We start from the raw sequence: 13,737 nt of genomic DNA, 5'->3' as shown, positions 1-13,737 counted from the left end.
TGCCCCCTCCCTGGGTGGTCTCCCTGCTAACTGATGATGACTCTACCACCCCTGGGAAGATGCCTCCAGGGTTCCACCATCAACCCCAACCTCCCTGCCAGCCCTCGGGTCCTTTGCCTTAGTTCAGCTGGGGACCAGGAGCCTCACTGTGCACTGTTGAGACTGCTAAGAGCCAGGTTTGGGGACAAGCACTCAGAGTTAACTTTATTGGTGAGTCTCCTCCTGGCTATCTGATAACACATCAAAGGTAACACATCCAAATGTGAACTCATAGTCTCTCCCTCCCTCCAGCCTCCCCATTCTTGGAGGGGTGCCTCACCCCAGCTAGAGCCTCACCCCTCACAGCTAAGTCACCACCGAGTCCTGACAATTCAATGTCCTCAAGTCTCCATCTCATTGGTCCTTGCTCCTGCCACAACCTTCATCCCACTTATCAGTACGCCAGCGGCCCCCCAAAGAAGGGTCCCCAGAAGGTCCCCTGTCCGTTGTCTTCCTAGGCCCTCCCAGCATCCTGCCAGTTCCTCTCAAGTCCCCCCAGGTCCTCCCTGTACCCTTCCAGGTCTTCCTAGCATCTCTCAATGCCTCCCTCTGCCCTCCCACTATCATCCTCCATACTACCCACCTCAAGGGGAGCTCTTTCCTTCTCAGTTGGAAGTTCTAGATTAGCTCCTGACTTTGGCCTTAACCCTGAAAAAGGAAAGGCTTGGGAAACACCGCAGAATGAGGAGGGTCCTGGATTCGGGCATCTTCCCTGGGTGGGCCCCCACTGTTGTCCACTGGATAAATACACTCAATAGACACTAACATCCTCACAACACTGCTTGGCCTACATGTTCAACCTTCTCATGCCTGCCTGCCTTTACCCCACCGGCCACAGCCAGGGAGTCCTGCACCAAGCTCGTTCCCCCCCAGGTTAACCTCTGAGGCCTCTGAATTCTCTTCCATTGAGAGGTGGGTGCTGCTGAGCTGGCTGCAGTGATTGCTACAGTTTCAGGGACTTGAAAGCTGATTGTTAAACACAGCCACCATTAAAAGATAAATTATACAAACTTACCATAAAATTAATTATACTAAAGAACAAAGGTCATACATACTCAGAACTCATCACTTCCTAATTCTTTTATTATATTTTACTATTATCTCTGCTTTTGAGGGTTATTTGCATCGATTGCACCCATAAGGTGGGAAGGAATACCCTATAATCATGAGGTACTGCTTCTCTTCCAGCCCCTGGTGCAAGTATTTAGAGGTCTTCCTTCCCATCCCCACCTTGGTGCTGGGATGTGGACCCAGGCCAGGTGGGGAGACCCGTGTCCACATACGAGGCTAACCCTGCACCCCAAACCCTCCCACCAGGTGGCTAGGTAGCTTGGAGTTCCTCCACTTAAGGTTTTGTTCATTCCTCTCCCTAACCCCGCCCCCATCACCACCTCCCGAACGCTGGGGAGGGAGAGGATTCAGCAAATACCACCAAGGTAGAATCTCCACCTGCCCAGGGCCTTGGATCTAGCTAAAAGGATTTAAAGAAGGCAGAGGGATGAGGCATTGTGGAACTCCACGTGTCTAAGCAGTATCTGAGCGGAAGTTCCGCACAGCGCCTTCTGGCGGAGACGCGCCCAGGCCGAAGCGTCCGCGTCCCTTGACCGCTGTCTCCACCCCTTGGGGATCAACGCTTTCCTCCCAGAGATTCCGCTGCTACTGGACACTACTCCAGGGCCCCTCCTCCCCTCTGACACCGGCCCAAGCTCCGAGGTCTCCTTTTTTAATGGTCCCTGCCTTGCACGCGGGCAACCCCGCCGCTCAGGACGCGAGGCCCCGCCAACGGATCCCGCTCCGTCCATGCAGCCTGCTCGGGGCTCCGCTGGGCTCCTCTCCAGCGCCCACGAGCTCCCTGAAGCTCGCCCTTTCTCTCCGCAGGGAAGAGCCTCGCCCCCAGGGCCCCGTGGGACGGGCCTCCGGCTGGGGCATGGAGGAGATCCCCAGTCTGTCTTAGGTTGGGTGTTGGAAACAGAAGCTGTCGCGCGCGGGTAATTCCTCAGGAGTCGCCGGCTAGCCTAGGACGCTCCGGGCGCACACCCCCGTGGGGATGCTGGTGGCTCGCCCCCTCCCCGCCTGCAGCCAGGCAGTGAGCCGCCGTGGGTCTCAGCGCTACACGGTGGGCAAACTAAGCCGCTGGGGGTTGGGGCCCCAGCACACCGCGGCGCTCGGAGTCGAGGGCAGCCACGTGCGGGCCGCGGGGTCCCTCTGGCGCCAGGAAGCGGAGGCCCAAGGACGCGCGGGAGGTGCAGAGGCCGTGCCAGATCGCAGCCCCAGCTTGGGTTGGGCTAAAGGCTGAGACGCCGCCGAAAGAACGCAGACGTCGGGGAGACCAGGAGGCAGCGCCTGGGAGGAGGCCGCGCAGAGGGAGGAACTCGTGCTTTCTCGAAAAAATTTCAATAAAACCCAGGAGCTGCCTGTGGACCCTTCGGGCTGGGGCTCAGGGCAGGGACCCGCGCGCTCCCGCGCTCCCGTAGACTAGGCCATAGTAGCCCCCAGTTAGAGAGGCTGCAGAACGAGGGGCTGGGACTATGTGTCAGGGTGTCAGCGGGCCTTCCCACTGCGGCTCTGGCGCGGGGTTGGCCCTGTCACCTGGAGCCCGACCTCGGGAATCTCGGGGCTTCCGTTTCCTCCTCTGTTTAATGGGAGCTTGGAATGGACTACCTCCGAAGTGCCTTTGGCTCTGAGCGCCTCAAAAGGCCAGCGGCTGGGAAATTGCGCCTGGAACCCAGACCCGCAGCGCCGCTGCCCAGAAAAAAAGGCGGGAATGTGTGTGGGAAAGGGGGAGTAGCGGTGACTACGATTAAGTAGCCCTCGTGAGAGCTCTGCAGGCGCGAGGTGTCCCCTCCCCAGGTCCGTGATTCCTCCCCTCAGACCCTCAGGGAGAGGTGGAATGCGCTGGGGTGCAGGGGGTCCGCAAAGCCTAAAACTGACAGGTGGACACACACTCTGAGACATGAACACACGGGAATGCACACGCGCACACACACCTCCAAGATGGGACGGACCTCGGGGACAGCGAAAGTGCCAGCCCACTGGGTCCCCTCGGAAGCCCCGCGGGCGCCGGGCCTCCCCCAGGGCAGCAGGGAGCCTTCAGCTCAGGAGGCGCCTTCTGCCCGGAATCGAGCCGGCTGCTCCGGCAGGAAAGGCTCTATCCACTAGGGCCGCCTCCGAGAAGTCCCCGCCCGCCCTGCTAGCACCCGGTGGGAGCTGTAATTCCCCGAAGACGTTGCCAGGCTCCCAGAGGTCCAGAGCTTGGGGGTGGCGGGCGCAGGAGAGCGGGGAACGAGGTCGTGGGTGTAAGCGGTTTGTCAACCCCACACGGACATCTAAGCAACACGGAGCCGCCCGTGTCTCTCTGTTCGAATTCGGCAGCGCCGCGAGGCTCTGCTCCCTCGTGCTCCCCACCAAGCACGCGGTGTCCACGATTTGAGTCATCGGGGACCCGGCCGGCTCGAACGCCCTGGGCCCGAGCTCCGCAGGTGTCCTGTACAGCCGAGCGAGTTGAACAGAAGACTGTCTCCGGAGCCCGCGGTGGCCTTGCGCACACCCCGAGCCCCGTCGGAGATTTAAGGACGTCATGCAGGGAGCCTACCCTCCCGGCGAGGCCGAGGCCTGGCCCACACTACCCGCCCCCCGCACACACACTATCAGAGCTTTCGGGGAAGCTGCGCCGGCCGCGGCGGGGGCGGGCGGGGGGGTGCGGGGAACCCTGCTTGGCGACACCCAGGTGAGGGAAGGAGACAGAAGGAGGCTGTCCTCACTATGCGAGGGTGCGACCCCCGCCACTCAGTTGCCGGGGCCGCAATTAAAGCGGGATTCCTCCCCCGCTGACGTCTGCAGCGCCGAGGCCCCTCCCGCCGAGGCATAAAAGGCGCGGGCTCCGCAGCGTAGGCAGCAGTGGGGGCCGGACAGCGCATCGTTGCGGACTGCGCCGCGGAGCAGAAGCGCGGCCGCCCGCGGAGCCCCAGCCGAGCCGAGCCGGGCTGAGCGCCGGGTCCTGCGGCCGCAGCCATGCTGGCCGGCCGCGCCGCGCGCACCTGTGCGCTCCTCGCCCTCTGCCTCCTGGGCAGAGCAGCCCAGGATTTCGGGCCGACGCGTTTCATCTGCACTTCGGTGCCCATGGACGCCGACCTGTGCGGCGCGCCCGTGGCCGCAGGCGGCGCGGAGGAGCTCCGGAGTAGCGTGCTGCAGCTCCGCGAGACCGTGCTGCAGCAGAAGGAGACCATCCTGAGCCAGCAGGAGACCATCCGCGAGCTGACCGCGAAGCTGGGCCGCTGCGAGAGCCAGAGTACGCTGGACTTCGGCGCCGGCCGCAAGCAGCCCGGCTCGGGCAAGAACACCATGGGCGACCTGTCCCGGACGCCAGCCTCCGAGACACTCAGCCAACTCGGGCAAACTTTGCAGTCACTCAAAACCCGCCTGGAGAACCTCGAGGTCCGCGCGCGCCGTGGCTCCCCCTCCGGCTCGCGGGCCCCTCTCCCACCCCACGACCGACCGGGCCAGACACCCCCACCCCCGCCTGGCCTGGCGCTGCTTCCGGGCCGGGCTGCCCTGAGCATGCGGGGCCCCGTGGGTGGCCACTTGCCCGAGCTCCCCACCAGGCCACCCCCGCAGTCGCCCTAAGGTATCCGTGCCACGAGCTTCCCGGCGCGGTCCCCACTCTGCGCCTAACGCGATGGTTCCCCCCGCCCTTGCACCCCCGCAGCAGTACAGCCGGCTCAATTCCTCCAGCCAGACCAACAGCCTCAAGGATCTGCTGCAGAGCAAGATCGATGACCTGGAGAGGCAAGTGCTATCCAGGGTGAACACGCTGGAGGAGGGCAAAGGGGGCCCTAAGAACGACACGGAGGAGAGGATCAAGATCGAGAGCGCCCTGACCTCCTTGCACCAGCGGATCAGCGAGCTGGAGAAAGGTAAGGGTAGAGGGAGGAGGCATGCTGCCCACCTGGCTCCCTCAACTGGTGGGACCCTGCTAGGGTACTGGTTTCCTACAAAGCTGAGAGCTTCTCCGCCCCTCCAGTGCTTTCCTGCAGCCCCCCCATCCTGCACAGGAGTTTGGGTTTCCAGGGGTGTTACTGGTGGGGCTGGGGCACCTGGCACCTGGGCTTGGCTATCTCTGTGGAAGGGAATCAGAAAGAGGTAGGGAGTACCTGGTAACTCCTGACCCCTCCATGCACACTCACAGACTCGCAGGATTTCCTCAAGTCTGATTTGTTTGATCTTCAGTAACTTCACATGGTAGCTATGGTCAGCTCAAGTCCTTCCTTTAAGAAAGCCTGGTTCCAGCTGGTTTCCTTCCTGAGCAAAGAGCTGGCTGGGGCTGGACCTGGGTCCTCCTGGTCCCCCACAGATTTGGGCCCTGAGAAGGTTTCCTCTCAGCTCCTCCATGCCCTTGTGTCCTCTGGGGAGCTCCAGGTACTCCCCTCTCCCTTGAGCCCATCCCTGTGGTTTTCTCTTCTGAGTGACCCAAGCCTGGCATCTTGCACATCCTGTGGTTCCCAGGTCCCCAACTCTGGAGGGCCCCCATTGCACCCTGGGGGCACAAGGATGAGCTCAGCAGCTTAGCCTTGAAGTCACAGAAATCAAACAAGGTTGTAAAGGTGCCCCCCCCCCCTTGCTCAGAGCAGAGCCACGTGACCCTTCTCAGACTGCAAAATGTGCTCGATGGATTTAAACAGTGCCATCTTAAGGCACCTTATGTAACTGAAAAACAGATCAGGGGAGGAGGGGTGGAGGGAAGAAGCAAGAAGGAGAAGGGGAGAGTGGGGACCTGAAAACACCCCATGGAGAGGTTAGAGCTGGATCTGTGTAAGGGCAGGGGACTGTGAGCCTGAGATATGGGTAGCACCGAGGGGGCCAGCCCTGTCTGTTCACTGACACTAGATTGAGAGGAAGCTGGCTAGTAGCTGGCACAGCAGGATGCCTTCTAGAAATAATTGTTGGCCTGGGGGGCTGTCCCTGGCAGGCCTAGGGCACACTCAGGGGCTGGCTGGCATGTATGTTCCAGCCCTGGGTCTGGGGCTGGTGCCACTGCTGGGTGGGAATGTTTTGCCTGGAGTCTGTCACACTGTGCCGAGGACCACAGCCACCTTGTTTGTGTAGATGTCGAGGGGGCAGACAGTATTCCCTGAGGACACCCCAGTAGGCATCCCAGCAGGTAGGGAGCTGGTGGCTGAGTGTAAGGGGGCAGCTGTCAGCCAGGAGCCCCATTTTCCAGGAGACACACAGGAAGCTCACCTTCAGAGTGGCATAGTCCTCAAAGCAGTTGCCTTGGTGGGCCCTGGCTTCTTGCTGTGCTGCTGGCTCTGCAGGGCTCCATGCAGTTGCTAGAATAGCCTGGGAGGGACGACTCTCTCTCCTGTGGGTTGGATAGGATTCTGGAAATATCCAGAGGCCTTAGGCTAGTCAACTGGGTTAGACGAATGACCAGGGGCAGCAGTGTGTCCTGACCAGGAGGGAAGTGTGCTGGCACCAGAGGCCTGGTTGTCTTGGTGGAGATCCAGAAGAGAAGAGACTGTTTTTAAGCACCACCAATAGCCAGCATCCTGGAATGAGGTCGGCCCCAAAGGGCCTGCTCTGAGGGGAGCCAGCCTCTTTCCAGGCAAGAAGAGATCTTCCTCTGGGCCATATCTTTGAGGGTCGGTTTCCAGAGTGTGCACTGACCTAGTCCCTATGGCATGTCCAGTGAGCAGCCCACCATGCTCTCCTCACTCCCATCCCAGCCTCCCCAGTGGAGCACCACAAGGGACTCTGGTGCAGGGTCCTTGGTAAGCTTTCCAGTTCTGGCCCTGTGTCCTGGGACAAAGTACTTGACCTCCTGAGCCTCCCTCCAAGCACCTGTCAAATGGAGACAGAGTCCGTTCTGTCTGCATCACTGAGTCCCTTCAGACTGGGACTGGTGCTCCGTGGAATGCAGGCGTCAGGACTCTGTTCTGTCCTCCCCAGGTCAGAAGGACAATCGCCCCGGGGACAAGTTCCAGCTCACATTTCCTCTGCGGACCAACTACATGTACGCTAAGGTGAAGAAGAGCCTACCAGAGATGTACGCCTTCACCGTGTGCATGTGGCTGAAGTCCAGCGCAGCGCCCGGCGTAGGCACTCCCTTCTCCTACGCTGTGCCTGGCCAGGCCAACGAACTGGTCCTCATTGAGTGGGGTAACAACCCCATGGAGATCCTCATCAATGACAAGGTAGGGCCCTGCCCAGCTAGGCTGGTTGGACAGCAGGGTGTGCCCCTCCCCGACCCCCAGGGCCCAGCCCTGGCTGACTGCTGGGGCAGGTCTTCAGTGGCATGGGACACTCAAGTCTCAGATTCTGCTGTGGCCCAAAGAGAGTGGTGGCCAGGGAGGGCTGAGGGAGTTGGAGGGAGAAGACCAGAAGAGATGGGAGAGGTGCCTTTGCCCTACCCTAGGAACAGGGCGAAGCTGGAACCTTCCTAGACAGGTGCTGGAAGATGACCCAGGGCCCCTCCTTCTCACAGATCAATCCCTGGCTCCTCCTCCTCCCGACTGGCAGGCACTGGCTTTGCTCCTCCGTATTGGGAGGACCATCAGTGTTCCGGGGTATAAAGGTGCCCCTAGAGATTGTTTCTGAGTCCAAACCCATTCTGTTAGCCTTCAACCCCTGAGAGGAGGCTAATTGGTGTGATTTCTTGGGCAGCCTTTTCCCTCCCTCTAGGAGTTACTTCCCCGTCTTCGGCCTCCATTAGCTGTGGGCTAGCTGCGATTGTCACACTCCCCGGCCTCCGTGCCCGTGTTGGTGATAAAGGTCTAAAACCCAGGCTGGAAATTGCATTCCAAGCCCTTGATGCCTCGCCTGAGAAGGTTGTGCCTTTTCTGGGCCTCCGTTTCCCCAACATGGAAGGGTTCTTTGGTCTGCTGTAGCCGCCACCTGGCACATCCATGAAACACCAGATTGGATGCTGGTCTGAGGTTTATCAGGCATGGTGCCCTCTGCCCAGGTGCCTCTCAGATTCTCTGCAAAGGCTGGGTGGGTTGTAGACCCAGACAGCTTGGCCAGCAGAGAGATGGATTGTTGGAAGGGGGAGGAGAGGTCCTGAGGGAGCAGTGACCTCGGGTCCTGGAGTGGTCTCGTTATTGGAGGGTTTGTTGTGTAGACTAGTAGGGGATAGGGGGCGGGAAGAGTAAGAATGAGAAGTTGTATGTTCAGATGGATCTCAGGGATCTCCTGAGAGAGATCACATTTCCCTCTGTGACTCTGTGACCCACCCACAGATGGGGCCGACAGGTGGGAGTCAACCATGGCTTCTGTTGTTTACTTTAAATTAAATGTATGCTCGGAAGAGTTACTGTGGAACCGGTAACTAGTGGTGACGAGTGATCCTGAACCTATAATGTCATGTGCATTCTTCTCCTTCCCAGGTGGCCAAGCTGCCCTTTGTCATCAACGATGGGAAGTGGCACCACATCTGTGTCACCTGGACCACCCGGGATGGGGTCTGGGAAGCCTACCAGGATGGCACCCAGGGTGGCAATGGCGAGAACCTGGCGCCCTATCACCCCATCAAGCCCCAAGGCGTGCTGGTGCTGGGCCAGGAGCAGGTGCTGGGCGTGGGCAGTGAGGAGGAGGTGCCCCAGGACCAGGGACCAGGCAGGGGAAAGGGGTGAGGGTGTTGGGATGAAGAGGCAGAGGGGTGAGGAGGCAGCAAGCTGCAGAGGGAAGCAGTTATGCACCAGTTTGGGCAGAGTCCCACGGGGGGGGGGGGGCTCCTCACTGGAGAAAGGCAGACAGCAGTAGACTTAGGTCTCACCACTCAGTAACTGCACACTTTGGCTCTGGAAGGCCACTCCTGCCTTTTGTGATATGGAATTTACTTTGTGGGCAGGGTTTGTCTCCCATTGGGCATCTAGGAGGGAATGGAGGCAGCAGAGTCACTGGGCTTCTGTTCCCGCTGGGCAGCTGTTGCTGGCCAAGTGACGTCGGAGTTCCTGGACTAGAAGCAGGGACCGTGGGGATGTGGCCCAAGGCCCTGATCCCATGGTTGTCCACAGCCCCAGCTAACTACTCCCTCCCTGGCTGAGGGGCTGCAGGAGAGCCGGAATCCACATGCCCCCAGGAAAATCTTTGCATCCAGAGCAGAGGTGACCCACAGTGTCCATTTTCATGGGTTGCTAGTGGAGCAGCCAGGTGGGGGGTGGGGGCAATGTATAGCTGATGACCCAGAGACAGGAGAGGTGAATGTGAGAGCCCCTGATAGGGAAGCACAGTCACTTGTCCCCTAGGGATGCACCCTGCCCAGCCCCCACACCGCCCACCCCTAACACCCTCTTTTTCTATTTTTCTCTGAAGGACACTCTGGGTGGCGGGTTTGATGCCACCCAAGCGTTCGTGGGTGAACTGGCCCACTTCAACATCTGGGACCGCAAACTGACCCCAGGGGAGGTGTACAACCTGGCCACCTGCAGCACCAAGGCCCTTTTCGGCAATGTCATCGCCTGGGCCGAGTCCCACATTGAGATCTATGGAGGTGCCACCAAGTGGACATTTGAAGCCTGTCGCCAGATCAACTGAGGCTCCTCAGGGCTGAGCCACCTGCCCTTCGCCTCCCCCCACCGTTCACCTCCTCTGCTTGTGCAGTGTTGATGACCCGTCATGCGTGTCCTCCCTCTACCCCAGGAATGACTCAGGCCATCGCCCTTGCGCACATGCACACGCACGCCTGGTTTCGTCTTTGCGCACATGAAGCAGGCCTGGCTTCCATCTGTCCCCGAGGACGTCCTCTTTCTGTGGGAGCATTGCTTCCCAGGCATGCCCCTCGCCCAGTGACATAGGCAGTGCCATGTTCTGAACCGTAGGTGAGAGGACTGTGTGTGTGTGTGTGTGTGTGTGTGTGTGTGTGTGTGTGCGTGTGCATGCCATGTGCCTCTGTGTCTATGAGTGTGTGTGCCTCTGGGGAGGCTCTTTTAGAGGGAGGTATTTCCTTCTTTCTTTGCAGCGTTGGGAAATCTCATGACTGGCCAAACCCCTGTGTTTGCCAACCACGTGAGCGGCCCGCGCCTTGGGACTGTGCAGCTCCCCCAGTCACGCGCATTTGTCTTCATTTGCGCAGCTTGTTTGGAGCAACATGTCTCTATATCGATAAAATAAATGTCTTTTAGCTGTTTGCTAGAGGCCAGGGTGGGTGGGTGGGAACCTGTCCATGGAGACGTTTTATTTTGTAGTAGAAGTGAACGCTCAGAGGGTGGAAGGCAGGCAGTGTCCTAGGAGGGCACCAGGTGCTCAGAGGGGCGGAGGAGGTGGGAGGGAGGTCCAGGCAAAGCCCTCCCCAGCACCTTGCTGCTGTCATCTGAGGGCAGCACCGGGCCCCCGGGGGCTGGCCTGCATGCCAAGCTCAGCTAGCTTGGACCCAAGGTCCCGTCTCTGGCCCTCAGCCTTGCCACCTCCTCACACCCAGAGAACCTGGAATCCATCCTCCCTCTCCGCTGCCAGCTGGTCCTGACACTGCACTGTGCCCCTGGGAGAGGAGAGCCCACCCCAGCCAGGAAGCCAGGACCCCAGACCCCCCTTTTTCCTCTGGGTAGTAGCGAAACCAGAGGCTTCGGTGGGTCAGTTCAAGAGGGAAGCCCACACTCTGACTAAGACCCAGTCGCATAGGGCCACCGAGACTCACCCTAACCCTGGCGACATTGACAGCCATATTCCTCCCACCCTCGGGCCCAGGTGAGCTGGCTCAATGGTTTCTCCAGGGGTCGGGTTCCCGGAGACCTCCCACAAGGAGTCAGGCATGGCCAAGCCAGGCCATGAAACCCATGTCCCATCTTACAGGGCTCAAGTCCTGCCGCAGCCCTCAACCTGTCACCACCTGGTGATGCTGAGACCCAACCAGTGTTCAGAAGCTTAGACTTTTTTTTTCTCCCATGAAAAGCCATCATGCATATTTCCCTCCAGTGCTTTCGAGGTGGGGAGAACTGTGTGTGTGCATATGTGTGTGTGTGTGTATGCATTAAGTGAGAGGGAGAGCACTCAGACAGATCATGCCCAGGGTGGGGTGGGCCCCCTGCTTCTTTGCACCATCTGGGGCTCACAGGCCCCAGGGCACCTGGACTCTCACCAGGAGTCTAAACAGCAAATGGCTGGCAAGTTTTTCTAGAAATTTTGCTGCACTGCCTGGCTCACCTACAGCTGCAGACATTTCTTGAGGAGAAGCAGGTGTTTCCATCTCCTGTTCCTTCCAGAGACACCTGTCTCCTTAGACACAGGTCTGTATTGTGTTGGAAACCCAGTGCATCTGTGTGTGTCTGTGTTGGTGTCTCTGTGTCAGTGTCCACATGGGTGTCTGCACAGTGCCCACCGCCGTTCCGCAATGCATCACTCTCATGCAGAGGGTGCGGTCTGGGCTGCACACTGCGGCCCAACAGTGGCTTTTCCCAACACCATTGTGCTTCGTCAGAGCTGTAGGTTGTGGCATCTTTGGATCTGCAGGGATCTACTCTGTTTGCATGTCCCCCTGGGTGGCGTGTCCCTTGTTCCCTCGGTCTGGTGTGCGTTCCCCTGCCTGCATGGACTTCTCCCGGTTCTATGTTTTGTGCCAATGCCACCCACTTTTCTGTGATCATCCTTGTAGCTACTGAAAATGGCTGGGAAAATGAGCCAAGGGTGTCGGAAGAAGTGTTGGGAGAGGGCAACTCCCCTTTCTTCCTCCCCTCTTTCCAAAACACCAAGAAGTGTTTTTTCTGAGTAGGAAGAGAACAGGCCTAAATGGCACCCGTGGGAGAGAGCGAGAGCTTGGAGTCACCCCTCTAGACCAGATCACTCACCCTCACTCACTTCAGCCATCTGGAGCTGTTGCGAGGCAAGGCCCAGAGCGGCTTGGTGCTCTCCGGTCAGCACCTCCCAGCAGCCCCTGCCGATTTCCCTAACCACCTGCCCAGTGGGCGTGGTAGGAGCTGTCCGTTCAGGACCACAAGCCATCCTCTGCCCTACTTCCAGCGGGGCAGAGCATACCCAGACGCTTATGTCTATATACACCTCCCAACTCTTCAACTTCCTGCCCCCACCCCTGATGCACCCACAGTGCCAGGGACACAAGCTGACATTTAGCTGCTCCCTCCCCCAAGTGGAGCCTGTGCCAAGCCACTGACTCCCTCACTGTGTTAACACTGGCACATTGCCAGCCCCAAGAGAGGTAGATGACACGGCCACAAATCTAATCCACATAGTTCCCATCTCCTCCTTAATCTGATTGATGTTCCCTCTTGCACTGAATAATCCATGCCTATCTCAGGTAAGCCATTTTATAAAACAAGAAGATAAAAAGCACTGTCAAGACAGTGTCTGCTTCAGCCGAGCTGGGTCCCACAGCTCCCTGTGTGTTCAAGGTGGGACAGCCAGCCACAGGCTTCCCCAGCCCTCAGGGGCTAAGATCCCACGTGAATCGTAAGCCTTCTTGCTTTTGATAACATGGTATTATTTCTCTTACTGTAGAAGAAAAAAGTTTATTACCAAACAAGAGTATTTTTATGAAAGAAAAAGACAAACCTATAAATTAACTCAACCTATATCTAGCTTCCTTGAAAATACTTTCAGGCTCCACCAAACACGTTGGACAGAAAGCACGTATTTTAGAAGAAAGAGATACATTTTGTATGCTTTCAATTCCTTTTTTTAGATTCCCAGTTTATTCTCTAAGACTGCAAAGATCACTTTGTCACCAGCCCTGGGACCTGAGACCAAGGGGTGTCTTGTGGGCAGTGAAGGGGAGTGGAGAGGCTGGTGTAAGGTTCAAAGTCATTCCAGTGAGCTCCAAGCAGGGGCCACCTGCCTGTTCTCACAGGCGCATTGGGACCAGGATATAAATGGACCATTAGCGATGGACCTGGTGCCTCGAAGCTGACTTGTTAAGCAGGACGAGTTGTGGACTCAGTTAGCAGTCCCAACCCTGACAGAAGGAACTAGGGTTTTGTATTGTTAAGAGGATGGGATTCTTTGTAATATTACAGCAACCAAAATGTGGCTTGAAGCAATTGTGGTTTCATCTCTTAAAACATAGGGTGTAAACGTATTCAGCTGACAACAGGAAATGTATCGCTTCCATGTACAGTGGACTTTACTGCAATTTGTTGAAGGGAAATCAGTCATTGAGGAGGGGAAAAAAGCCCAATACTTAGCGTCCCAATTTTGTCTTATTTGCAAAAAAAAAAAACCCAAAAAACAAAAAACTAATAACAACAAAGTGAACCCTCCTCTGGTTGATATTGATACAATGTATATACTGTATAATATGAAGGAGAATCAGTGTATCCTACTTTTTCATTATTTGCTAACCAAAGCTGGACATTTTTCATATGACCTGAAGCCTTTTGGCCATCAAATGGGTCAAAACCATGGGACTGCCACTTCCCATCAGTGATTCTGGAAATGCACTATTTCTACTGTATTCTTGCTTTGTTTATTTGTTAGTTTTTTCCATTTTCTTGCTGAAACGACATGAATTGTTGAGTTTATTTTTACACAGTAAAGAGCGAAGAAAGACTGTTTTCCTTGGAATGTCTCTTCATCTCAACCTGCTGACACCTCAGGAGATCACGCGGGGAACCTTTACCTGCAGGGAGGAAGCCTGTCTTGTGTTTGCACTGTCCTGTGTCCCTCCAGTGACCCTTGGCCATCAGGGGAGGGAGGCTTCCCCGTCAGCAGGTGTAGCTGACGCTGAGGCAGAGAGAGGCAAAGGGGTTAGCGAGG

The 13,737-nt window shown here is 57.5% G+C and overlaps 1 protein-coding gene across 1 annotated transcript; it reads left to right on the top strand.

Moving 5' to 3' along the window:
* Positions 1–3,885: 3,885 nt before the first annotated feature.
* On the top strand, positions 3,886–13,535 carry NPTX1 (neuronal pentraxin 1). The gene is made up of 5 exons (XM_066381482.1): positions 3,886–4,473; positions 4,745–4,952; positions 6,985–7,229; positions 8,421–8,600; positions 9,349–13,535. The coding sequence occupies exons 1-5, from the start codon at positions 4,051–4,053 to the stop codon at positions 9,568–9,570; spliced, it is 1,278 nt and encodes a 425-aa protein (XP_066237579.1). The 5' UTR covers positions 3,886–4,050; the 3' UTR covers positions 9,571–13,535.
* Positions 13,536–13,737: the final 202 nt, after the last annotated feature.

The sequence above is a fragment of the Saccopteryx leptura genome, chromosome 4, assembly GCF_036850995.1.
Source record: "Saccopteryx leptura isolate mSacLep1 chromosome 4, mSacLep1_pri_phased_curated, whole genome shotgun sequence".
Lineage (NCBI taxonomy): Eukaryota > Metazoa > Chordata > Mammalia > Chiroptera > Emballonuridae > Saccopteryx > Saccopteryx leptura.
This window is presented reverse-complemented; position numbering and strand designations above follow the sequence as displayed.